At 56.0% G+C, this 26155-nt stretch overlaps 1 protein-coding gene across 8 annotated transcripts in view; it reads left to right on the forward strand.

Annotated features, from left to right (window-relative positions):
* The window catches only part of LOC147828384 (BMP-binding endothelial regulator protein-like), a 211840-nt gene that overhangs the window by 21617 nt on the left and 164068 nt on the right, over positions 1-26155 (forward strand). For 2 of the 8 annotated variants that reach the window (XM_087210121.1, XM_087210122.1), the window contains exons 1-2: positions 15932-16071; positions 16868-16953. The exons of 1 other annotated variant lie outside the window; for it this stretch is intronic. In XM_087210121.1, the coding sequence (XP_087066247.1) occupies positions 15981-16071; positions 16868-16953 (177 nt within the window). In that variant the 5' untranslated portion in view covers positions 15932-15980. Of the gene's footprint in view, positions 1-8011; positions 9608-15931; positions 16072-16867; positions 16954-26155 lie in introns of those variants that run through there. 5 more of the 8 variants (XM_087210125.1, XM_087210126.1, XM_087210124.1 and 2 more) reach the window with 5 other exon arrangements.

The raw sequence follows: 26155 nt of genomic DNA on the forward strand, positions 1-26155 counted from the left end.
CGACTCTCTCCAGAAGCCGGGTTATGAGAGAATCAGAGCGTCTTACTGCCCTTCGATGTCAGTTCTGTTCCCAGCAGCTGTTGCCGCCTGCTGCTGCTGTGACCTCCACAGCAGCGGGGAGCAGCAGACCCTGCTCCGGGAGCCCAGGGGACTCGGCGTGGGAGAGCCAAGGCCCAGCCTCCCTCCTCTGCCGACCCCGCAGCCCAGGCGCCCTGAGCAACTTGTGTGGCGTCTCCGTCCCGGGCCGTCCTCCCACAGTCACTTGAGTTTCTTCCCGAAGTGTACTCTCTCCCTGGCAGCCCAGCATCCCAACAGCGTTCACACCGCTCCTGGCCTCGGCCCAGGGCTGGGGTCCGCCATGGCACAGGTGCAAGGTCCTACCCACTTGGGACCCAGACACACCAGGAAGGGCTTGGCAGGCAGCAGTCTCTTCCCCGCTCTGGACTGGCGCTGGCCTCCTGGGTGGCCACGCGTGAGACAACTTCTCTGCCGACGCCCAGCCACACAGTCACACAGTTTGGCCTTAACCCCAAAGACAGCAAGCGAGCCAGCCAGGAGCCGGTGCTGGTGGACAAGCGGGCCAGGCGGGAGCACAGCGCCCACGTCTGTTCTTTTCAGGGAAGCCACTGCCTTGCTGCTCCTCGGCTCTCCACTCTGCCAGAAGACCCACGATCCAAACACAATACTGTAGGAAGCTGTGAAACCGAAGTTTGGAATTTATCTCAAGAATTCCATTTTTAATAATCAAAAAACCGCCAAGCCCATGTGTCTCATTCTAAAATAAATGGAAGTTTTCATTCCTGAACCAGTAAGGCAGATGAAAGTCGGCAGCCACCTCATGTTTTCTGCGTAGCTCATGCAGGCTGTCCAGACTTGGGGAAGAAACCATCTTATGTCTGCCCATGGGGGAAACTGAGCCAACGCGACTTGGGTCTGGGTGGCCGTGGAAAAGTGCCCAGCAGGCGCTCTGATTGGGAAGTGCAGCTCTCCGGGTGGTGAGGAGCCCAGCGCCCTGGGCAGCGCTTCCAGCTGCCGCCCTCTCCCCAGGCCCCGTGGCCCTCAGGCCCTCTCCTCACAAGCCTGCTCCCCAGCCCTTCTCTGGAAGTACTCTGCTCCCTGCCCGAGCACCAGCACCACTCAGCACTGCTCATGCCCCCAGCGACCCACTCGCTGTGTGGCCTGTCTGCCTCCGTGGTGCCATGACACCCAAAGGCACCATGTACGGCCCTGTGGCCGGCCCTCCCCACTTCCCCTAACCCCCACGGAGCAGCCTGAAGGCGGGGCCTGCCGATCTATCTCAGTTTCCCGCCAGGCAGAGTAAATGTCACTCAGTGCCTCCCAAGGGTCACTGATGAAGCAAGCACACCTGGCACGAGGGGAAAAGATGCCCTCGGGACCCACCATGGCTGGCTGTTCTGGATTTGGGCAGTGGCCACTCAGAGGGTGGGGCCACCACTTAAGGCCTAGCCCTTCTGGGGGTGGGTGTTTGAAGGCTTTCTTCCTGAGAGGAGGACTAACAGCTTGTCCTGGATAAGGAAACCCCAGACTCTCCAGTGGGGCTGTCCGGCTGCTCCAGCACAAAGGCTGGAACTGAGCAGGTGTCAGCCGCCCCCAGGGGCTGGAGCCAGGCTTGGACTTGTTTACCCGGCCTCAGGGCCAGGCAGCCCAACAGCCCTGCTCCCATCTTAGGAACAGCAGCAGCTTGCTGGCCCCAAGCAGCTCCCTCACCGGAGCTCCAGCCCATCTCCATGGGCAGAGCGAGAACCTGGGGCGGTACTGGCCAGGGGCTCAGGAAAGGAGTCGAGTGTTAGCAGGGTGGGCTTTCCGGGGGGCAATGTGGGAGAGGAAGAAGATGGGGTGAGACAGGAGGAGGAGGGCGCAGGCTTCCCAGGCCGTCTGGGGACCTCACCCCGTTGCCGTGCTGAGACTCGGCCACTAGGCACCGTGCACGCCTCACCAGAGGCTCTGAGGGCTCTGAGGGAGGGAGGCTGCCCAGCCGCCCGGCCCAGGGAGATGGGCCATGAGTGACGAAGCCCGGGCAGACCCTGAGCACAGACCCCGAGGAAGGCAGTGGAAGAAAACAAAAGGCAGCTGTCAGGGAGCGCAAAATCAGGTCAGCTTCAGTCCCCAGTGGCTCTTCTGCCAAGCATCCCCTCTTCTGATCTTTACAGACTTCCCACAGGAAACTCCCACAGGAGACGAAGATGCAGAGGGGTCACGCAGCTGCCCGAAGCCAGCCGCTTAGTGTGGGCGGAGTCGGGGATCAGGCTGGGGTGGCGGGACGCCAACCGCCCTGGGGAGGACGCGGCTACCTGGCCCGGGGCAGGAGAAAGCGAGGATGAAGCCTGGACTCTGAGGGACCAGCCTGGTCAGGGTGCTCCGAGACTCACCTCAGAGGGCAGAAGCACAGGCCCGGCCGGGCCGGGAGAGGGCAGAGGCAGCAGTGGGGACTGACCTGTGACCAGCGCGGGCTCCCGAGGCCGAGTCCTCAGCCCCTCCATGAGGGTGAACAGACCGAGCTCACCTGTGGGGCTGCGTGCAGAGATGGGTCCCCCTGTTTTCACTGGCTTGAGCCAGGGCAGGCAGAGGTGGCTGCAGCATTTCAGAGGCTGGGTCACGACAGCCAACGCAGCTGCACCGTTTGCTGGGATGCTCATCCCAGCCCTGAGTGTCCATGGAGAAGTCCGACGATCACGGGCTGCCACGCTCTGAGGAAGCCCAGGTGGCCCGCAGGGGTCCTGCATGCTGCCCAGCAGCCCCAAGCCAGGGCTCAGCCAGAAGCCACCGTCAGCCACCAGACAGGAGACTTTCCGGATGACTCCGGTCCTCAGCCGTCAAGGCACCCACTGTCCGTCCCTGTACCTGCCCAGCGGAGACCCCAGACAGCCTGGAGCAGAGAGGAGCGGTGCCATCCATCCCCACCAACATCCCCAGCACAACCCCGGCACTGCAGGAGGCTGAGGCAGGAGGACTGCAGATTGGAGCCCAGTCTGCACTACTAAGTGAGACTCTGTCTCAAAACTAAGAATTAGGAAAGCGCCAGGACACAGCTCAGTGTGAAGGCCCTGGGTTTACTCCTCGGTCCCCCCTAGCAAATCCACACACACAATAAGCTGGTGCTTCTGTGCCACACACCTTGAGGTAGACGGCTGTGCAGGGACGGTCGCCAGGACACCGCTCCGTTTTATTTATTCTGGGCGGCTCCTGTGCCCCTTCCTCGTCCCCATGCCAAGTTCTTTCCTTTTCGTACACGGGTGGACACCGTCGAGGACACCACGGACTGCACGGCTGCTCTCTCACCTCTGACCTTCAGGAGATGAGCCAGCTGCTCCCCAGCCGCCTCTCCTCTCTGCAGCCCCTTTCCCATGCCTCACTGTAGCGGACACCTCCTCACACCCAGCTGCAGCCCCATCTGGATGGCAAATGCCTTCCCACCCGCTCCTCTCCAGGCCAGAAGCTTCCTGTCCCCTCTGGAGCCCTTGGCAGCTCTCCACCACCCCATGCAGCCAGGGCTCCTGGATCCCTTCCTGATCCCTCTCTGGCTTCGGTGCCACCCTGCTGGGCGATTCCCGGTCTTTAAAATGCTTCAAAGAACCAGGTGATCTCCTGTCTCTTAAATCAGCGCCCAGTAGGAGGCCTTGTCTTCTCCCAGCAGAAGGTCACGCTGGTTCCCATGAGGTAGCAACCCTCACTGCCACTACTCGGAGATTAAATCTGCAGCCCAGAGGAGCCTTTGCTTCCATCGGAATGGACCCTGAGACTCAGGGCTACAGCACAGGAGCTGGCAATGCTGCTGTACACTGATGGGTGTTAGCACTTACTTGCGGGTGCCGTGCGTAAGCCTGAGTCCGGTTTCCCTGTGTGCAGGATGCAGATCAGAATTCTACCCATGGCCATGAAGACGCACTGAGAGGAGGTGGGTCTCCGGGTCTGGTGGAAGTCAGACTCAGGGGAAGGTGGGGTCTGGGAGCTCCGTGGTGTTCTGCTGTGCTGGTTGTCCTGTGTGCTCATGCTGCAGCAGCTCCTCTTGGTTCCACCTTCCTGCTCCACCCCATGTCCAGCTGATTCTTCCCACCTCCTCTGCATTCGCCTGGCACTCTCCTCTCGGGTCCTGCCTTCGTTCTGGACTCTGTCCCTTTACACAGCAGCCGGAACAGTCCTGCAGGGTCTTTACCCACCTCTTCGGCCGTCTGGGCTTCCACCACTTCCCTTCCCGCTCATAGGAAAGTTCTCGCAGCAGCCTCGTCCTGTGCTGGATCAGACCCCAGGGCATCACACCTTCCTCCTCCCGCCCTCTCTCCTGCTCCCCCTCCTGCTCCCCTGATGGCACATGCAGGCTTCAGAGCCCAGCGCTCTCCATTTCTCGGGGGCGCGGGACGCGGGCACTGGCTTCCTCCGAGGCTGCGATACCATCTTCTCTCCGAGCCCCCCTGAGCACCCCATTCAAGTCATCTCCGCGACCTCGTCTGCTTTATTTCTGAACCGCTGATTGCTTTCTTTTTCTGTGTTCAATGTCTACATCTCCCAACTGGAACCCAAGCTCCACGAGAGCGGGGTGGCCGCTTGTTTTGCTTGCTGTGTCTCCTGTCTCTGGGCAGGGCCTGTCCCATCACAGAGCTTCGGGAGAAGGCTGCATTGACCATGGGTCCAGAAGCACTGGCTGCTGGCTTCCACTTCCTCTTCTCCAGGATGACCGCTGTACAGTTCCTGCCTCCACCACACTTTTAAGGGCGGAATCCTGGGCTGCCCTGTTCTAGTTTGGGAATGCAGAATGATAAATGCCTTGGGCAAACATTTGAAGGAAGTGGAAGTATTGGAGATAAGTAAGTTAATTAGGTATCCTGTAGGCAGTCAGACAGGGCCATTCCAGGAGGAGCCAACATGGAGGACAATCAAGACACATTCACTGAAGGCCAGCACTGTAGAAGGAGAGAAACTACCACACCCACGTAGGATGAACAGCAGTGACTGACATTCTAAACAGGTATCAGTCACCTGGGTGGGGGGCCCAGGTCCTAACCCAGCCTCTCCAGGAAATATCCCTGACCCCCACCCCTACTGAAAATCCTTGTACGCTTCCTAGTGACTCGCTCCCCCATTTGACCCCCATTTAATCAGTAACACCTGGGTGACTGTACTTGTAATCCTATCGGTTGGTCATGGTTTTGTCCCCTCATGCCCACCTTGTAAATTTCCATGGGTCTTTAGTTTTGTCCCACTTTGTACCCGCCTCACCACATGGCTTTGCTGTATAAAACATCTTTGAACCGTGGGGCTCATGGGCAACCCACTTTCCAGTCCCCCTTCTGTCTCTCTTAGGCAGAAGCTTTCTTTCTCTCAGTAGATTTTTCCTACTCCTAACCTCCATTGTTCCTAGAATTCATTCTTTGATTTCAGAGAACATGAGCTCGAGATTCGGGTATCTGGTAGGTTTGGGAGTTACGTCTCTTCCTCCTATATCAGAAGAATGCAGGAATCCTAAGAAGACAGCTCTTCTGCTTGCTGTTCAAAGCCCCCAGGAAGCAGGCGTGGGCCTCCTTCTCAGCAGTCCCCGATGGAGGGCAGTTCATGTAGGATGCATTTAACTTTATGATGCGTGTTCAGAATAACCTGCTGTGAATGCTGGGTCTGATCTGCACCCACACGTGGCCCCGGTGCTAAGAGACTCCTGCGTTGCTGGGCAAGAGCAGGACTTGCTTCTCCATCGGCCACAGGATTGAGAGGAGAGACACCAGCTGCAGTGTTCAGCAAGCTACCTGATACTCAGCACTGCACTGGAAAATTGGGTTGCGTTAGACAAGTTTGCCCAGCTGTGGGCCAAGTAACTGTTCTGAGCCCATTTAAGGCAGGTGCAGCTTAGCTGTGAAGTAGGAGGTGTGATCAAAATATACAGTGAACGCTAAGTTTAAAAAAATTAAGTGAAAAACAAATTGCCATTAATCTGCCTCAAAATCCTTGCCCTCATTTCAAACTCACTCATCCCATCATTCCTGCTACTTTCTGAAGCAGCTCTGGAAGTCCTCTTTCCAGAGTGTCTATATGAGGTGTGATCAAAAATACAGTGAAAGTTGCTGCCAAGGACCATCCAACAGAAGGGCAGGCTCATAGAAACATGGCGCTGTGTCCTCATCCACCTAATTCACTGGATCTGGCACCGTGTGGCTTCTGGCTCTTCCCTAAAGTCAAAATGCCCAGGAAAGGCCAAGGTTTTGAATCGCTCAGAACATGAGGCAGCCAGGACAGCATAGCTAGAGTGCTGAGGCTAGAAGGATCCAAGGAGAAGGGCTGAGGTAAGCAGGGCCCTGCTTCTGAGAGAGGCGAGGTCATTTCCAGCCCCCTGGACTGTTCTCCGTGTGACCCCGCAGTGATCCAGGCTTACTTGCTAACATGGAGCTGGGTGAAGAGCAGAAGCCCAAGAGGGAAAGAGGACAGGCTGGGGTGGGACTCGGGGAAGACCTGAGGCTCCATGTGCCACCAGGTGACCTAGCTAATGACTGTGACACACGCTAGACTCCGCCAGGGAACGGCTGGGCAAGTCAGCGCCTTTCCAGGGGATTCCTTCTCTCCACCATCCAAGAAAGACCACACTGCTCAGAGATTATTTTGAGTGTTAGCCACATTTTAAACATTCTCCTGCATTTTGTGTTATCTTTTGGAGTTAGGGGTTATGAAAAGCACGAGCCTCTGGGCCCCTTTATTTACATTTTCCTGAAATACAAAGAGAAGCCTTTTGTGACTTTTCATAACATCTTAAATTTTCAAATGACCTGGTCCTGGGCTCTAAATATGGTTTGGCTGACTGGGGCTGTGTTCCAGCTCTCCCATGAATATTTTTAAAAACCTAATAACAAATCTCACAGTTGGACTGAGGCAATGTATAACAGAAATGCATTATTTAAACCCTAAAGTTACCTTCAGAGTTTTAGAAGAGACAGTTTGTCACACAGGTTTGAAAAGTATTACAGGGATGATCAGAAACGCGAGTCCAGCATTTCAATGGTCATCTAGCCCTTAGCAAAGGGATTTGAACCTACAGTCTTTGGGACAAGAGGTCTTTTCATAAAGATAAGTAGAATAAACTGCGAACTCTATTTTTAGAATTCTATACACATGTAAACCTTAAAGTAAGTGTTCCATAGGTCGGAGGTGTGAAGGACACGTGACTATTTGCAGCTGCAAGGTCAACTTCCGTCACTTCGCTTTTGCCTTTCATAAGGGCTGTAGCCAGCGTGTTAAGGTAGCCTGGCTTGTGGTGCTTGTGCTGAGGTGTCCTTTACAGCAGAGATCTGCCTATCAGGAAGGGAAATGTCACAGGCCCCAGACCCTGGTACTAAGAACCGTGTACTCTGCCAAACGCAGAGGCCTGGTTCACCACTGGCTGAGTTACGGGTCCTCAAGAAGTCCAGAAATACACATCAGCACCAGGTCTGCTGGACTCCAGTGCCCTAAAAGTGCTAAGGCCCTGCGCCGTTTGTTTTCTGTCTCCCAGGGGAGGAGAGAGAGGTGGCTCCCAGGGCAGGCGAAAGAGAAGAAAAGAAGAAGAAGAAGAAGAAGAGAGAAGACGAAGAAGAAGCGGAGAGCCAACGCTGGAGGGCAGGCCCAGGCCTCGGTCCAGCGGCGTGACAGGGCCGTCCCTTCCTCCCCAGGCTTTCCGCGGGCGCCCACTCTTGCCAGCCCAGCCTCTGCGGTCCTTGGTGGCCCGCTCCAAGCTCAGGTCAGGCGGCAGAGCCTGGGCCTGGCTCCTGGGAGCCCGCGGGCTCTCTGCACTGGAGGAGCTCTCTGGAAGACAGACTTCCTTCCCGCGGTCTCCTCAGGCTGCAGTTACCTGGCTCACCTGATGGATCTTTTTCTTTTACCGTCCTTCTCTGGAAAGGCACCGGATGTGGTGCTGAAAACGTGGATTTGAGCCGAGCTTGGTGGGATGAGCATACGCCCGTGCGCGCGCGCGCGCACACACACACACACACACACACACACACACACACACACGCGCGCGCGCGCGCACGTGAAGTCGGGAATCCCGGGAATCCCGCTGTGGGCTCGGAAGGCTCGCGGGCCTGGGCGGGTCACGGCGGCTCCGGGGGTGGGGGGGTGTCAGTGAGTGAAGGGCGGAGCCCACGGTCTCCCTGCCCGGGCGCCTCCTTACTGGACCAGGAGAGCCGAGTGTCCGCGGCAGGGACGCTCGCTCGGCAGCCCTCGGCGCGGCTCCAGGGGCGGCAGAGGTCGCGGAAGGTAAGCGCAGGAGGAAGAGCTCCAGAAGCGCCTAGAAGCTGGGCGGAGCGGCGAGGGTGGGCTCGGTGCTGCCCCATGCAGGGCCCGAGGGCAGGCTCAGGGGAGTTCGGGGCCTGGGCGGCGGGCTGTGGCCTCTGCACGGGAAGGGGCGCAGCTGCACGCGAGCAGGAAGCATGCGGGCTGCCGCCCACCCCGAAGCTGGGAGGAGCCAGGCCCGGCTACCTGCATCCCGAAGCCCGGCAGTGACACCACCGTGACCCGTGCTTCCCACATGTCTCTGAGGCGGAAAGGTGCGGAACCGAGTGGAGGGGCGTCACGGAGAGGCCTGTCTGCGTGGTACCGGGGGACCCTGAGCTCCAGCTGCAAACATCGTGGTTGTTCCAGCAGCAGTTTTCACTCACGCGGCTTTGTCCTTTGTAAGTGAAGCTATTTGTATGCATTGGAGCCAACCCAGTTGAATCAATGTTGTAGGCTGACATACCGGAGGAGGCAGCTTGTGTGGATTCATGAACTCACACTCTCTGCTAGTGAGCTGACAGCAGGTGGGCTTGTGCAGCCTTCGGACCACAGTCACCATGTTCAGGCTGACACTCTGGGGAACGGACAGAGCTTTTTGTTGTTGGGATTTTGAGACAGGGTCTTGCTCAATTGCCCAGGTCAGCCTCAAATTCGAAATCTTCCTGCCTCAGCCTCTGGAGTGCTGGGATTGCAGGCACGTGCTGCCAGGGCTAGCTTCAGAGCTGCTTAAGCTTTACTGCGTTCCTAATCACTCAGGAGGCTTGTTACCCACGCTGCCTCTGACTCAGCGACGGGAGGGCCTGAGACCCACGTCTGAACAATCTCTCCAGTGATGTCAGTTCTGTCGACCCAGCACAAACACAGAATTCCAAGGAACCAGCAGATCTGGAGGTTCTGTTGAATCATAAAAACACATTTGAATTTCTTGCGTGCTAATTATATTGTATTGTTTTCCAGTGCTTGGAGACTCAATAAACTTCCATCCTAAATAGAACACAACCAAACCACGTTCTTACCAGTTCTGACAGTGAATTTACAAACATCTATCCTTGCCCCCAGGGTACATTATAATATTATCTTTAGAGACTCTACAACCTGAGGGTTGTTGCCTCCAACCAAGTAATATGGGCTCCATGAGAATTATTTTCTAAACTGGAAGGAAAATGATAACTTGTACTGACTTAAGACAAAGGTCAAGATTCACCTTTCCACATTTGCAGGTTCTCCAAGCTCACTCTTCGTCCCCCAGGGAGTTGAGGGTAGAGCAGTAGAGCTGCCGACCCGTTGTGAAACTCCACAGCCCCTTCTCATGTGTCCGGGCTGCAGGTGCTGAGAGCCGAAAGCAGCACATTCTCAGGTGAGGCAGAGCAATGCTGGTCTCCACGCCCGAGGGCTGGGCTCTTTGTGGCAGCAACGGGCAGAATGACCTGTACACAGCCTTCGTGAGTCGTTGGTTTTGTCCCGGCTCTGCTCAGTGCCTCTGCGGTGCTGAGCAGCGGATGCCCATGCCTTCTGTCCACCAGGAAATGCCCTGGGGACCATGAGCGCATCGGAGTGACAGCTCCCTTGGCATTGATTTTTTCCCACCTCAATTAAAATATGCAGTAAGGCCTTGGGTTCTCTCAGACTCTTCTGTTTCCACAAATAGTGGCTGCTGAGGTGACTCAGAGAATACAGGGTCTCAGATGGGAGTCGTGGGACTTCGGGAACTGAGTAAGAAGAAAATGAAAGGGGGCGTGTGCCCTGGGAACAGCGCGCCTGAGTGTGGACAGCAGTGATTCCCTGAGCGGCCTCACTGGCCCTGTGCCTTGACATTGACGGCCAGTCCTGCCTGGCCAAGACCCACATTGGCCGTGAAGGGCAGGAACGCTCCAGAGTGGGGAGAAGGCTGCTGAGGCCAAGGTCCTGGGTCCCGAGGGTGCGGAAGGCCAGTTTTCCCTGTTCTCTTTTTCCCTTTGCGGTCCCTGCTCTGAAACCCGAGAATGTCTACACTTAGCTTTAGGCCTTTAGGGTGAAGTGTTGTTTGAACCTAGATGTTGGCTAATTATCATTGTCCAGTGACATCCATGTGAGCCAGCACTTGCTCAGGGCCAATCATGTGGTAGAGAGGAAAAGGTACCACGCCTCACTCTGAGATCCTGTGTCTATTCCTAGACCAATGTGTGTGTGTGATCAGAGGGATGAGAGCCTGTGATTGGCCTGAGCTGAGGTCATGTGTCTACTCCTAGACCAATGTGTGTGTGGTCAGAGGGATGAGAGCCTGTGATTGGCCTGAGCTGAGGTCATGTGCCTACTGCTGGACCAATGTGTGTGGTCTGAGTGATGAGAGAATGTGACTGGCCTGGTGTGGACCACGTGAGCTCTCTATTTGCCAGAAGTGTGTGTGGGTAATGATTGGCAGACTTCAGTAAAACTACAACTTGAGCAATATCTCCCAAAGAGGATGTTGCTCTTCTGTTTTGGAAAAAAAATCCATGTCCACCACAGCTTTGGTCATATTACCTAACATAGTTGACCTTTGGGTAGTTTGTATAATGAAGGAGTTGGATTACATGCTTTCTGAGGGTCCTTTCATATCCAGAAATGTCTAGTTCTGTTACCTTATAAATTGTGGCACTTTATAGAGTCATTTCACACCTGGCCCTGACAAGCAGGCAGAGCTGATGCTATTTCATCCTCGTATAAGGTGGGGAAACTGAGGCTCACACGTTAAGTAATCCCCTCAAGTCGTTAGAATGGCAAGTGGCAGAACTAGGAAGAGATTTTAGGTTCAGAGGATTCCGTCTGAATGCTTCCTCCCATAGGGAAATCGGGTCTGTCCATTCTGTAGTGGGCACTAATCAGTTGGTGAGAAGCTACTATAGATCAAGCCAGGGTTGGGGATGGCTTTGATGAATTAAATCTTGGATATTTAAATTTATTATTTTGCTGCTGGTGAGAGATGCCGGAGTTGCTCATTAGTGGGAAGCATGGCTTGGGAAAGGGAAGGAGGGCGAGTTGGGGGAGGCTGCTAGGGCACGAGACTGGGGTAAAACGCAGGGGAGCTGCTGCTTCCAGCTCTCAAAGCTGGGAGTGGTCAGAGAAGTGACTGCTGTTTGCTTTAAAATTTCTCTAAATATTTATACTATACAATCAATCAAGTCTAGAAAGACAGTAGGATGTGTTTTATTTCTAATAAGATTTAAATTAATTGGACATTTTTTCTCCATCAAAAACATCTATTAAAATATCTGAGGAATAGCTTAGAGGCTTAAGGTCTTTCCCTTTGAGCATATATATCTTTAGCATTAAAAATATCGAAGACCAATTTGGCTAAGACTTAAAAAAATAATAGCCGGGCATGGTGATACACACTTGTAATCCCAGCTCTATGGGAGGCTGAGCCAAGAGGGTTGAAGTTCAAACCCAACCTGGGCAACTTGGTGACTTAGTGAGATGCTGTCTCAAAAAATACAAAAGGCTGGGGATGTAGCTCAGTGTGAACATCCTGAGTTCAATCCCCAGTACCTCAAAGCACAGAATTATAAAAATATCATTGAAAAGCCTTAGTACACTGCCTTTGGTCTGCCAATTAATAAATTCACCCTTAAGAAAATAAATGTGAATATTAAAACTGTGCTCATTGAAACATCTGGTACAGCAGTAAAAAGTTGAAATGACATAGGTGTGAGATTAAGAGGATTGTGATAACTTCATACAATAATTATTAAAAATAACACCATTGAAGAATAATTCATGACAAGAACATGCTCAAGAGTGCAGCAATAAGAACGTGGAGTCACTCGAGCTGGCTTCTGAATCTTGCTCCACTGATTCCCCACCTGTGCCCTTGGCCGATTGGGCTTCCTTTTACTGGGACGTGAGACAGGGCCGATGTTGGCATCGCCCTCGCAAGCCTGTGAGGGAATCGCGCGAGGGGAGGGGAGGCAGCTGCTTCTCACGAAGCCAGGCACTCTCAGAAATTTATGGAACAGAGTGATTTCTTCTTTGATAAAACGTATTTCCTACTTTTTAACCAGTGACTTACGTCACATGAACATGGAAAGTTATTTGAAAGATTTGAAATTTTTAATCGTGGTAAATACGAGTGCTTGTGCAATTTAGCATCTTCCGGGTCTAAAGGTTGGAATCAGTGTCCGGGGCAGAGCGCAGTGGTGCCGGGGGCAGATGCTGGCTCGAGGTGAGTTTGTCCTGGGCAGTGACTTCCAGGTGGCACAGCCTGGACCCTGTTCTCATGACCCTTCTCTGTGCTTGAGGCTCGCTGTTGGCCAGCAGGGTCTCACCCTCGCACTGCCAAGATCCAGGCGGCTCTCCTGAGTCAGTGAGCTCCCCCAGCCAGTCAGCTTGAGAAATGCTTACATCTTCTGATGGGAACGTCAGACATCTTTGCTTCAGTTGCACAGGTGGAGGGTCTGTGACCTCCAGCCCAAGTGGTTTGGCTCATGGGCGGTCAAGTGAACAGGTACTGTGTCCAGCAGCAAAGCTTTCCCGATCGCTGGTCCCGTCGTCCTGGAGGCGGGGACCTGAGCGGGCGGGCCTGGAGGGGTCAGGGCAGGGGTTATTTATGAGAATACTAATTCAAAATAGAAAAAAAAGCACTGTTTTTCTGTTTAGTTTCATGCAAGTGTGTTTAAAAGTGTCTTGGTCCTATCACCTCTACCAAAATGCCCAGCTTAGAAATGATCAACTTCTCGGTCGTAGGAAAGGAAACTCAAGGTCACAAAAGATGACGAAACTGATCCGGGGGAAATACCTGTTCAGTGACGTAATAACCGGACTTTAACAGCGATCACACGTAAGCGAGGCCGCGTCTCTGAAGCCACGCTTTCGCTGTCAGCCCCGTTCTGCCCGTCTGCTCACAGGAGCAGTGTCAGAGCCTGTTTCTGGAGGAACAGGACCCAGAGGGACCCAGAGGGTCCCCGCAGCCTCTGAGGTACCCGCTATCTCTGCAGGACCTGGAGCAAATCCCCAGGACTGTGGTCCCCGGCCTGGAGACTGAGCATGACCTCGCTGCTCAGCGCTGAGCTGAGCTGTGCCCTCTCTGTCTGGCACTGCGACGTGGATGGCTGCTCCCAGAACAGTGCAGTGAATACTCCAGTCGCCACTGTGCCGACTTGTGATGTTCCTTTTGGTCCTGTCTAACACATCCGGGGTCTTCTCCCAACGCTCTGATGACTGCTGGTCGAGAAGCAGAACCTCTGTGGTGGACAGCGCCATGGTCAGGAAGCAGAGGGACTGCTCCAGTGGTCAGTGCCCCACTGAGCAGTGGCCCTGGCCCATGGGTTCCCTCGTGGCACTGAGACTTTTCATTTTAGAGGGAAAGGCAGGGCATTGGTTGCTGTGCTCTGGGATCGGCAGTGGTTTTAGAAAACCAGTTGAAAGCAGCATTTCTTTCATCCCAGGGCCAATCCCAGAGCCCGTGTGAAGAGGTTCCGAGGCACTGCACTGACTGAGCATGCTCACTCCTCAGCCAAGCCTCTCACGCAGGTGTCCCCAGGTCATGGCCAACCATGGCCACAGGTCTGGGCGGTTGGAGACGCCTGCAGAATAGTTTCCCTTCTGAGGAGATGTAGTCCTGTGTTTCCAAGAAAAATGAGGCACTTCCTCCACGGTAGACTTAGACTTCCTGTTGGGCTCGGGGTTGGTCTTTGTCGTGCTGTCTGCAGCCCTCAGCCTCTCCAAGCTCCATCAGCCTGGCTCAGCCAACAGGCAGGCCAGAGACGCCTGCACCCCTGTGTTCTGGAAACCCCGTGCCTCCCTGCCGTGACTTCCGCTCTTCCCAGACTGCCCTCTCTCCCTTGAAGCCAGGACCACCTCCCGCAGGAAGCGTGGTCTCCCCAGTTCCACCACTTGCTCTCTCCTCTTCTCCTCACCTCCTGCCTTGCACTGTGTTATTTATTTAAGACTCTTCCTCTCCTTGCTGGACTGGACGGGCCTCAGTGGTGGAATCCTTTATCAAGTCCAAAACCCAGCCCAAATGCCCAGCCTGGTGCTTCTGTGAGTGTAACCATCAGACGTTCTGGACAGTGCCTCTGACCGCAGGCATCTCTGCCTTTCAGTCTGCTCTGGTTGCACATTTTACTTTGGAGACCAAAGATGAGGCAGTGCTTTGTCTACCCGAGCCCAGCATCAGGCTGAGTTAAATATTAGTCTTTAGGCCGCATTTCCTGCTTTCCCGTGAAAGATGTTGTGACTAGAGCCAAGTACACATTTTCCCCTTTTGATTTCAGGGAAGGCCATTTGGAGGACATGGCCACTGGGTCTGAACGTGAGAGCTGATCTGTGTGCCTTTCAGGGAGGCGAATTCTTTTCTGTTTGCCCTGGGGCTGTCGCAGCTCCTCAGGGGACCAAGTGGCAGCAAAGAGTCCCTGGAGGGGTTGTCTGCAGCAGAGAAGGTGCAGGGGCCCAGGCCCTGTGCTGAGCCTGGGGAGGTTGCTCTTGCAGAAGTGGGGCCCCTCTGTGGGGAAGACAGCGGGGAAATCACCGGTGGCAGCGGATTGTGAGAAACAGGAAGAGCCAGACCTGCCCGAGGTTTCTGTGCATCCTTCCCCTTTGCAAACTTCCAGGCAGATGGAGACGTTTCCAGCAGGTTCCTGGATCTGCAGCCCAAAGCACCATGTGGCCGTTACAGAAGAGCCACGCGCCTGTCCTCCATCGTGAAGAAGCCTGTCGTGCCCACTGTGGGGGTGACGGCGCCTGGTGCCGGGGAAGGCGGCAAAGCAGCCCCTGCGCCCTTGAGTAGCGCAGGGGCGCAGCGACGAGTCCAAACCTCCTGCCGCAGGGCAGGGCAAGGCCTCCCGTGTCTCCACTGTTCAGCTCTTTCCTCAGGGCACCGTTAATAATGCGACTGAAGGCCCGTCCCTGCGGGATGTTTTCAGATGGCAGCCTTAGGGGCTTCATCGGAGTGTGGCTCTCTGTGGCAACAAGTTTTTATTTATTTATTTATTTATTTGTATGTTGAGCAGTCACCATGGGAAGAAAAACTGGGCTCGAGGCTATTTTTGCTTGGCAGGGTATCTTTCCGTATGGTTAGTGAAAGCATTGAACCCAAATTGTCCGTCAAGAAGCGGTCTGGTCATGGTGTCATCTGGGGAAAAGCCAAGCCCATCGCCTCTTCTGTTTCCGTTAAGTTTGAAGCGCATGGCGAGGCGAGCGAGCTACCCCAGCGTCGCCTGCGCATCATCCCCGCTCCTGCCGCTCCGGGCCGGCTGCGTCCCTGGAAAAGCGGAGCAAACACAGCCCGGGCTCCTGCAGCGGGCAGCGGGGACGGCGCTCGCGGAGGTGCGGGCTCCGGGCCGCAGAGGCTCCGTCCGCGTGGCAGGCGGCGGATGCTCGGGCCGCACCCACGCGCGGCTCCTGGGCCACGGCGCCGGCGCTCCGGGTCCTCAGCTGCCACCGGCCTGGCCGCGGCTCAGAGCGCCGACCCCAGGGGGCGCAGGGCGGGTCCTGCTCCGGAGACGAGGTCCGGGCCCGGCGCCCCCTCGCGGCCCGGGAAGGAGGCGCTCAGAGCCCGGTCCCCGCCTCGGCCCGCGGAGCCGGCGGGGTGGGCGGCGGTGGAGTCGCTGCCCCGCCGAGCCCGGGAGGAGGCGCCTGCCTCGGCCGCCGGACCGGGTGCGCCGCAGCCTCGCGCAATCGACAGCGCCCCCACCCCACCCGCCGCCCCCCGGCGGCTCGGCCTCCGCCCGCCCTCAGCGCTCCTCCTCGGCCGCGCGGCGGGGACTCAGGTGACGATGCTCGGGCGCGCGGCGACCTGGGGCGCGCTGCTGCTGCTGCTGGGCTGCGCGGGGCCGCGCGGGGGCCGGGGGTCGTCGCTGCTGACAGGTACGGGCGGGACCCGGGCGGCGGAGTGGGGGGACCTGGGGGTACCTGGGGGACCGAGGGGAGCAGAGCGGGGGGACCTGAGGACCGAGGGGAGCAGAGCGGGGGGACCTGAGGACCGAGGGGACCGGGGGCGGAGGGAGTGTGCGGCCGGCGCCGGGCGCGCTGACGGTGACCTACGCGGTCCGCGCTGGCTCTGGGGCTGAGGCTCCCTCGCGCGCTCGCTCAGGAGCCGAAGCCTCGTCTGCATCCTGCCCGTCCCGGGAGAGCCAAGGCGCGGTCCCCACAGCGCCCGCCCGCCCTTCCGAGGGGCGGACTCCACGGACGGGCAGAGAGGAAACTGAGTCCGTCCCGAGAGGGGAGGGCGCCCTCGGCGGGGACCGGGCGAGGCTGAGGCAGGACCTGCGAAGGCCGCGCGGAGAGAGCCGCCGCCGCCCGAGTCTGTTCAGCGGAAACCGCCCGACGGCCGCATCTGAATTCCTTTGGCGTTCGGCTGCGCTGGTGTGGAGACGACTTCCCGGAGGCGGGGACGTCGCTGCACCTCCAGCCAGATACCTGGAATGGCCCAGCGCAGCTGCGGACCGGAAGTGCATCCACAGACAAGCTTTTTCTTTAAAAACTTAGACTACAAATATTTAAAACACATTCGGGGATTTGTTTGGTAAATTTGGTGATTGGAAACTCGTTCAGGATTTCTGAAATTTGGGTAGTGTTTCCAGAAGGGCTGGTGTGACGCTCGTTGGTCTTGTAGTAAGGCCGCTGAGCGAGGTTTCAATGTTTAAAAATTCCTTCCTTTCAGGCTCTGTTGCAAAATGTGAAAATGAAGGGGAGGCGCTCCAGATCCCGTTCATCACAGACAACCCGTGCATAGAGTGTGTGTGCCTGGTGAGTGTGGGGGGCCCAGCGCCCCTCTTCCTCGGGTGTGCGGAGCCACTAAGGCGTCACTGACCAGATCGCTGAAAACTGCTGTTCACCAGTAGCTTGTGCACTGACTTCGGCTCCGTTTCTGAGTTTCGTGAGTTTGGGCAGTCCCCTTTCATCAGGCAGAGACCTCTTCTCTTTGACATCATCCTTGCAGAAAGGGACTGAAGACGGACGTTTGTGCCACTGTGTCAGTGCCAGTCACAGCTTGCAGTGTCCGTCCGGGGCTGTCACCGCCACACTGTCTGTGTTGGGTCCTCTCCTGAGCTCTGCAGGAGAAGGGGCAGGATGACATTCAGGAGCAAAGGTCAGGGCCAAGGTCTGGACGGGAGTGATGACAGCCACAGAGGAAAAGGAAGGACAGCTGTCCTCGGGGAGACCCGAGCCAGAAAGGAGAGTTCCACTTCCCTGGAGAATGACCCTGGGCTGTCGATGCTCAGTTAACTCAGAGTTGGTTTCCAGTCATTTTGGCTTAATAGTTAAGAAGTCTAGGTAACCACTTGGGGGAGATAACTTACAGCAAGAAGAGTTTCTGAGATGAAATATAGATTCAGAGAGCAGCGTGTTTGCTGAAGGGTGTTTTACATGCAGTCATTTTTTGCGAACCTTGATTAAAAACAACACATTGCAAAACCATGTTGGAAGTGCATCGGGGCAGCCAAATGCAAGGCCCCAAGTGATAGACGATTACCAGACCAGCATGTCGTGGGGAATTAGAGAGGGCATCCATCTCTGTACAGGCAAAAGGCAGGCCATCTGGGCTTACAGGCCTGAACTTTCTCATGAGCAGAGCCCAGGTCAGTGCTGGGAAAGGACACCCAGGGAGATGTGCAAGGTGAACGCCTGCATCCCGTGACTCCCAGGTTCTGACAGAGAACAAGTGCGTCACACTTGCTGAGATGATAAATACCGCTGACCACCAGGAATTGCTGAGACGGGGGCTGTCGAGAGTCTGTGTCCCCGAGCGGCCGTGTTAATAATCTCTGTAAAGAACCCTGGAAAGAAGTTTTGGAGTGTCAGTGTCGACTCATTTGTAGGTTTGCAAATTCAGTGTGTGCCTGTGTGTAATCTCCTTTTGTCTTTTGTCTGTACAGTGTGAGCACATTATTTCATCTTATTCTCTTAAAGTTTCAGAGGAAGTTATTCTGAGCAAGTAATATTACATGTTCTGAGAGCACCACATGTGAAAATATTGATTTTCTCTATTTATAAAGGTTAAGCGTGCAGTTTCAGTTTGCAGTGTGTTCCCGAGTAACATTAGGAAATCTCCCTACACAGCACTCTGCCTTTTCCCTACTTCTAGCCAGGTGGAAAATAGTGCCTTTCTTCAAAAGTGGAGACTTAGTGATAAGGAAATAAATGTTAGAACTCTGTACTCTAAAAGGTGAAGAGCGAGTGTGAAAAGATGCATCTTTTGGAATTCAAGTGGGAATGCTTTTTATTCGAGAAAAATATTGATTACATTCATAGGAGTAGTAGGCTTTTTATGTCTTTAACATTTTTTTTCCTGCAGTGGGTGTTGAGCCCAGAGTGTTTGCATTGAGCCATCCTCCTTCTTAAATTTTGAAACAGGGTTTGATAAGTTGCTAAGTTCCCCCTGTTGGGTTTGACTTTGAGAGATCCTCCTGTCTCAGCCTTCCAGAGTTCTGGGCTTATAGGCATGTGCCACCACACCTGGCTGTGTATCCTTAGCATTTAAGTAACATCTGGAGGCGCTGCCTTGGGTGAGGGCTGTCAGGAGTCCTTTCTCGGGACCCGGGCAGCAGGACTCAGCTGTTGTTCAGGAGCCCTATGGAGCACCTTCCTCAGCTCAGTGATGGGTCACCGTAATCTTGGTGGAGATCTAAGGTTAAAGCTGAACAAGGCCTGCTCCGCACAGTCCTCATCGATTCCCAGGCACTGTAGGAGTTGGCAGAGTGGAGTAAGAATAGACGTGTGGCTGTTCCTCTCTTCCTTGTATGTTTCCGTGGGACCCACTACAGTCTGTGGATTTCAGCTACCGCCCGATGGCCAGGAGGCTTCGTGGCACTTTCTGCACATAGGTGAGAGGCAGAGGTATTTAGCAATCTGGCAATTAGCAAGCAAACATTTATGGAGCACTTATTTGCCAGGCTTTCACCGAAGCCTGCATTGTTTCATTTCATCTTCATGAAAATGATTGGAGCACTTTGCCTCTACTGTAAAAATGAGGAAGCTGAGGCGTATGAGGTTAAGTGGTCTGGGAAGGTCAGACTTTAGTGAATTTATTTACCTGTAGACAGAATATCTAGTATTTTATTCACCAAGTAGCAGAGCGGACACTTGGTCTCGGGTTGTCTGTCTTTGAAAGACCATGTGCCTCTCTGTAGCCAGGAGAAATAGTCTGTTTGTCGCACAGGTGAGGAGGCCTGGGGAAACAGAGAGACTGTGGAAATCTTCTCCCCTTTCTGTGTCCCCTGAATGATTTCATTTTCTTCCTTCGAGCCCTTCAGGGGCGGGGCTGGCTGGCGTTTCTTGGTCACAGTCTGTGGTTCTGGCTAACCTGACCTCAAGCTAGGTTTGTGTCTGTGTATTACGGGGCGCGTGATGGTCGCAACTGGACTTTGGACCAAGAAATAATTATTTTTAGTTTGTGTTGGGCCAGCCTTTTGGCAGAAAGGTGCCTAGGGCTGGACATAAGCTCATATCTTACTTCATAACGTATGCTAAAAACCCAAAACCTAACCTCAACGTGTGCTTAGAAAAGATGTGACATGTTACAGCGGAGAGGAAATTGGTGGCACAGCGTCCTGCATGTAACTACGGGGTCAAGGCTTGGAAAAGCCCACAAAACCAGCCTGGCCTGATTTAAACTCTCAAGCTCCGGACTATCACAAAGGTGGAGCAAGCCCATTCCGATGGAGACTTGGGGGTGACAGTGTGGGGCCACAGGAAGCAGAACCCAATACTTTTATCCTCAGCCATCGTCTGCACGACCCAGCACCGTGCCAGACCCCAGTGGTGCTCCAGAGTGAGCTGTCTGCAGCTGGGAGGGCGGCTGCTCTCCAGTGGGTGGGCCTTGAAGCCCGGCTCGGGTGCGGGGCTGGGTGGCCCAGGTTCTCGGATCTGGGCATCGGCATCGGGGGTGGCAGTCGGGGTGAGCATGCGCTTGCTTTATTGTCTGGTGGGAAAGCAGAGCCCTGCCCCTCCGTCTGCACTCAGGGATCCCTTACGGGGGGGAGCAGAGCAGGGAGGCACAGACCTGTACTGCTGTTTGCCCATTCCCCCTTCCTGTCAGAAGTGTCTTTCTGATAGTGCCCAGAAAAGCTCATCGAGTCCTGGTGTTCGAGGGCAGCAGAGTAGGGAGCCTGCTGTGTGCAGGGAGACGCCTGCTTTAGCAGTGTGTGCACACTCAGAGCCAGACCTGCCTTTCTCGCCTGGGTCGCTCACTCGGGAAGTGGTCAGGTTCATTTGTCATCCCGTTATCTTTACTGGGTTAGAAGGTGGTTTGGCCATTGCCTTTCGGCAGAACAGTCCTGGGGGTGGTGTTGAATTCAGGGGCGATGTAGGCACCTCACAGACACCCTTCCGAGAGGGCTGTTCTCATCCATGCTTTGTCCAGGCCCAGAGAAGCACAGCAGATGTCCTGAGGCCACACAGGGGCCACGCCGTGGAACCGGGACGTGAAGCCAGCTGTTGGCAGTGAACCCCCTGTGCTTCTGCGAGTCGTGTGCTGCTTACAGTCCATCCACTGAGACTTTCAGAGGCTTCGGGAGTGGCTTCCAGCTCCACGGAGACAAGTGCAGCTCTGCCGGGTTCGGACTGGTTTCCATCCTGTGGCACAGCGGCGGTGGGACCCGAGAGCCCTCCCAGGAAGACCGCTCTGGCCCCTCGGCGGAGGGTGGGCCCGGCACTGCAGCCTGTCTTCAGGCCACGGCTGGTGCGCTCCAGGTGCCCCGGTCTCCTCTCCGAGAGGGAAAGGATGTCGCTGTCCCCGGAGACAGGACGGGCTGCGGCTCGTGAGCTTCCCCCCGGGGCTCCACACAGCCAGCTCCCTGGAAGGCACGATAACGGCCTCGGGTTTGAAGTTCTTATTTCCTCCGTGGATCGGGGTGCGGAGGCATCAGGGAAAGATACAACGAGAAGCGGTGGCCCGTCCTCGTGGGCAGCAGGTCTGGAGGTCCCCTCTGGGCGGGCGCTGGCTCGGCCAGGCCGCGTCCTCCCTGCCTCCGTGCTGCGTGGGCCCCGCTGTGCATTTCCCCGGCTCTCTGTGAACCGTGAAGCGCACTCTCCACGGGCAAGGGGGCCCCATTTGCAGAGCATCTGCACCCCCAGGCCCGTGGGGTCACCCTCGCTGCACTTTCACTGGCAGAGCTGGGTTGGGACTCGGAGGTGAGCTCTGGAAACACTGCCCAGCGGCCTGGCGGCCCGGGGCTTTTCCTGGCCGGCCGCGCGGAAGTCTCCACCCGTTCCGAGCGTGCTTCTGCTGCCTCCTCGCTCGTGGCTCCCTGTCCCGTCCGCCTGTGGCGGGTCCACCCCGTGGCCTGTGGCTCCCGCGGTCTCGCTGCCCTTTCCCGTGGGCGTCAGTGGTGACGGCGCTTCACGCAGCGGGAAGACGCCGAGGACGGGGCGCGGCCCAGGCCGGACCGCGCGTGGAGGGAGGGCAGAGCGGGAGGTCCGAGCCGTGGAAACACAGCCAGTGAATAAAACATCACTGGGCTAAGCGAGGACGTCAGGTTTTCGCCCCGCCGCGGCGCTTGTCCGCCCGGTGGTGCACAGAGGCCTCTCTCTACGTGGAGTGCAGATCGCAGGCCGCCAGGGACCCGAGGTCAAGCGTGCTTGTTGCTCTCAGTTACTCAGCAAAGGCGCTGCGTGTGGGTGAAAGAGCTGCTGAGTCGCAGCCGATTCTGCAAACCTCCGCCCAGGCCGGGATTCAGGTTACACATTCTTCCTTCTTTCCACGCCGCATCCCGATTCAGTTTTATCTCATCATCTTCAGCTTCTCCGTGTCTGAAGCCTTGTGCTGGTCCGGTGCTCTTGAGCCCAGAGAGACCAGCGGGTTCGGTTCTTGTCCACAGCTGGGGGGGGAGTGCAGATGCCTTGAGGGCTCTAATCAGGCGCAGAGGGCAGGGGCGAGCTCAGCTGGAGCGGGTGGGCCGTGGCGGGAGGAGAGGAGTTGGCGCAGGTGTTGCAGGAGAGGAAGCGCGCGTGCCAGAGTGCCCGGGGCAGGGACCCGCGTGCCCGCAGCCCCATTGTCCCGGGAGGTGGAGGCCGGGCGGGCTGCACGGTGCGGTGACGAGGGGTCTCTGCGCTCCTGGCGCGGCGGGGGCTCAGTGGGGTGTGCTCTGCAGAGGGAGCTGTGGGGGCGTTCAAGGCGCAGAGGCTGGGTCAGGGCGACAGCGCAGGCTGCGCTTGCTCTGTGCTCCGGGACAGTGAGCAGCCCGTGGGGTGGAGGAGGCGCGGCGGTGGACAGCGATGCAGCCCCGCTTTGAATTTGGCTAGTCACTGTGCACGCAGGACCGCAGGGCAGCAGACCGCACAGCACCCACATACACACCACCCAAAGGCAGTGGCTGGCACAGGAAGACCGGGTGCCCCTGCCACCCTGCCGCTGCCTGTGTCTCTGCACGGAGCGGGCGCTGCTCCCGGAGGCCCTGGCCACTGCCCGTGTGGGCGCCAGCTCACCCGGACCAGCGACAGCGCGCTTCCTGTCGCCCTTCACTTGGCTCATGAAGTCTGGCAGGTGCGGTCAGGAACTAGGCTTGCTCAGCCCTGGTACACATTTTATTTTATCCTGGAGATTAAACTCATGCACTGTACCACGGAGCTTCATCCCCAGCCTTTCAAAAAACGTTTTACTTTTGAGACAGGACCTTGCTAACTTGCTCCGCTTGGCCTGGAAGTTGCAGTTCTCCTGCTTCCGCTTCTCCGTCTCCGGGCTCACAGGGCTGTGCCACCACAGCTGACTACAGATCGTGTACACTGCTCAGAAACTGGGTGGCATGCTGTGACGCTGCACATCACGCAGCTGAGGGAGGTTTGGAGCCCGCGTTGGCAGAACCTGGCAAGAAAGTAGATGCGGAGGTGAGGGAATGGCGCGTGGAAGGAGTTTTGAGAGTTCCAGCGCCCGTGCGGATGGCGCCAGAGAGAGGGACTTGGGGTGTGCTGGGAGATGATGGGCGTGGGCAGGTGAGGGGCTGCACAGGTCCTCCAGGCAGAGCGCAGTCCTCTCCTAGACACGTGGGTCTCTGTCTGCGGGAAGCTAGGACTGCGGTGCAGCAGGCTGTTCCCTGCCTGTGGAGGAACAGACTCCAGAACTGTGGGGGCTGTGCATTCCCTTGGGAAGGCGTCTCCTTGAGGCCTGAAGTTGTGGGCCCATAGTTGGCCTAGAAGAAGGGTTATACTGAGGGAGGAAGAACGGAGGAATCGGTGAGAGATGGAGAAAGAGCCGCAGAGCAGGAGGAGAACCAGGAGGGAGCTGCAGAGGCCGGGAGGCTTGCAGACAAGGCTTCGGGCAACGCTGCAGAGGTCACCCAGCAGGGCCGTCCTCGGCGCCTCCTGGACTCTGGGGGTCGAGGAGCAGTGTCCCGCCCGCCCTCGTCCCATCCCGCGGCCCATCGCCCGTGGGGTTGGATCGTCCACCACTGGGTTTGGTGGAGGCCCATTTGCGGGAAAGCCAAGCAGATTGCTAGAGGGATTTTGTAAATTTAATGCAAAAGCCACAAATTTTCCAAAGTTTGATTTTAAAAGGTCGTAGCAACAGCCAATGCATAAATACCACTTGACATTTTAAAGGCACCAAAGCAACACTGATTTCATGGATAGAAGTCATATACTTTTTCCAAGCGCTGTTGGAATGTTTCTGCAGTTAAGTGCAAAATGGACCAGGCCACCTTGAGACAATTTTTATTAGGAATCAAAGCAACAGTATAAAAGAGCCTGAATAATATAAAAATTTACTGAGAGAAGCTTTCAAGTTTGCTCTACTAGTGTTCATGGCGGTTTAAAATATTAGGATACAATTTAGCATCTTAAGTCTAGTCTTCAGGAAGATGTTTTCCTTTTTCAGGAAGATTTTCACACCCATTTTGTTGGGGAAGGACGGCCAAGGACCGGGGGGTCCTGTCTGGACTTAGGGGTTCAGTTCCCCAGGCCCTGGCGGCTGTGCATCCCGAGAGGCTCTCGCTGTCTCTGAGCCTCAGCTGTGAGCCCTGGTGGGTCACCATGGTGTGGACCCTTCCGCAGGCCCAGAGCTGGGGTCACAGGAACTGGGCGAGGCGTGAGGGTTGGCTGAGCTGCTGTCGTGAAGGCTGTGTGGGAGCAGTGTCGGCGGAGTCACCTTGAAGGGCCAGACGGTGTCCAGGAGAAGGTGAGGCACATCCCCGCAGACCCGGCTCCCACACACCGGAGCCCCCGTGCTCAGGCCCTTCAGGTAAGACGGTGCCAGTTTCTGTGTGCCTTTGCAGCCTCCATGGAGACCCACGCTCGGTGCCCTGTGACACCTAACACGCGGGTGCTGTGTGATTCAGGGAGCAATGACATGAGCAAAGCCTGATCCTGGTAGTACAGATGCAGCTCCCTGTTGATTTCCGTCTGTGGTTGGTTAAATGCCCGGGTGCAGGAGCTCTGGGTGGGTGGAGGCTGCCTGTGGGTGCCACAAACCGGCCTTCAGTGCCCGATGCTGAGGAAACCTTTAGCAATTGCACTGCAGTTCTCTCTCCTCTGGACAGCTGCCTGGCTCTGGATGAGGTGCTAGATATTCCTGGTCTCTCCTCAGGGCAAAACTGTGAGCTGTCACCGCTGAGAATTCCCAGGCAGGAAACAATGGAAGCATTTCAGAAATGGCAGCTGCTGCCTCGGTCTGAATGCCATGGAACCTGTTGTGGTTTGTGTTTAGACGTCCCCCCAAAGCCTCACGCAGACGAGGAGGACTTTCTTTATCAGAGGTAGTTGAATCTGGAATGCGTGATGCTGGGGTTAAGGGCCTGTGGTTACTAAACCACTACCCGTGAGTGATCGGTTTGGCACCGCCCTAATCAGGTAGTCTGAATAAGGGGGGCAGGGAGGCGCTGTTATATTCGCTTGTTGCCTTTGCTGCCCTGTGGGTGCCATGCTGTTTCTCCTCTTGATGCCTGTGTGACAGCCCTGTCTTGGAGCCAGCCGATTATGGACTGGAACCTCTACGAACTGTAAGCCAAATAAACCCCTTCCCCTCTAACTTTGGGTGTTGGCTACTTTGTCTCAGCAGTGAGAGAAAAGTAACAGAATCATGGCCCAAGGATCCCTGTATGAAATGATTACAAGGAGTGTTGGCACTCCAGTTTCTTGTCTTTACCTGCATTCGAAAATACAAAGCCATTGGCCCCTAAAGGCATATATATATATATATATATGCGTGTATCCATAGTTGGTGGTGGTGTTTTGAGACAAGGTCTTGAAATGTAGTTCAGGCTGGCATCGAACTCACTATGGAGCCCAGGCTGGCCTTGAACTCCTGGCGATCCTCCTGTCTCAGCCTCCCTAGTCCTGGCCTTACAGGCGTGTGCCACCTTGCCTGGCCTAAAGACCTGGCTTTATCTGTGGTGGAAGGGACACTCCCTCTGAGGGCGCCAGCTACCTGCTGTCACAAGCTGAGGTGATAGGAGGGAGCTCCTAGGTTCCTCTCTTCTCTCACTGGGCTTCCCAAGTTGGCCATGAAAATGTGTCCCGGTCCCTGTGGCTGGTGTTTCCCTCCCATTTCAGGGAGGCTGACTCTGAAATCTCGACACAGGCTCTGCTGTTTATTTTCGGCTGGGATGTCAGCTCGCTTGGCTTTGGGGGCCGACTGCTGAAATCATGTTTCTCTTCGGAGGACAGAGGCCTGATTGTATGTCCGTGTGCGGGGCACCATGAGGTCCCCTTCTCGTTAGTGGTAGGTAAGGGGCAGTGCCACGTGGCCCTGCCACTCGAATGAGATGTTCACTGCTCTGTCGATGCACCGGCAATGTTGAGGTTTCACTGAGGTGACCCCACAAGGGGAAATCAGCAGCTGGCGTCTCTCCTGAGCACAGTGTGGCCCCCAGTGCCCTGCTTCGGGGAGCTCCCCATGGCAGGGCACCTGCGCTGGGGGCAGATGGGCCCGCAGAGCCACTTCAAAGAGAACAACGGCAGTGACAACTACACCCAGCTGATGGAAACATTTCCAGAGCAGCTCCCTGCTGCTGTTCAA

Source organism: Heterocephalus glaber, unplaced genomic scaffold (genome assembly GCF_053883595.1).
Source record: "Heterocephalus glaber isolate CG9 unplaced genomic scaffold, H.glaber_assembly_v1.0 deba00001111, whole genome shotgun sequence".
In the NCBI taxonomy this organism is placed as follows: Eukaryota; Metazoa; Chordata; class Mammalia; order Rodentia; family Bathyergidae; genus Heterocephalus; species Heterocephalus glaber.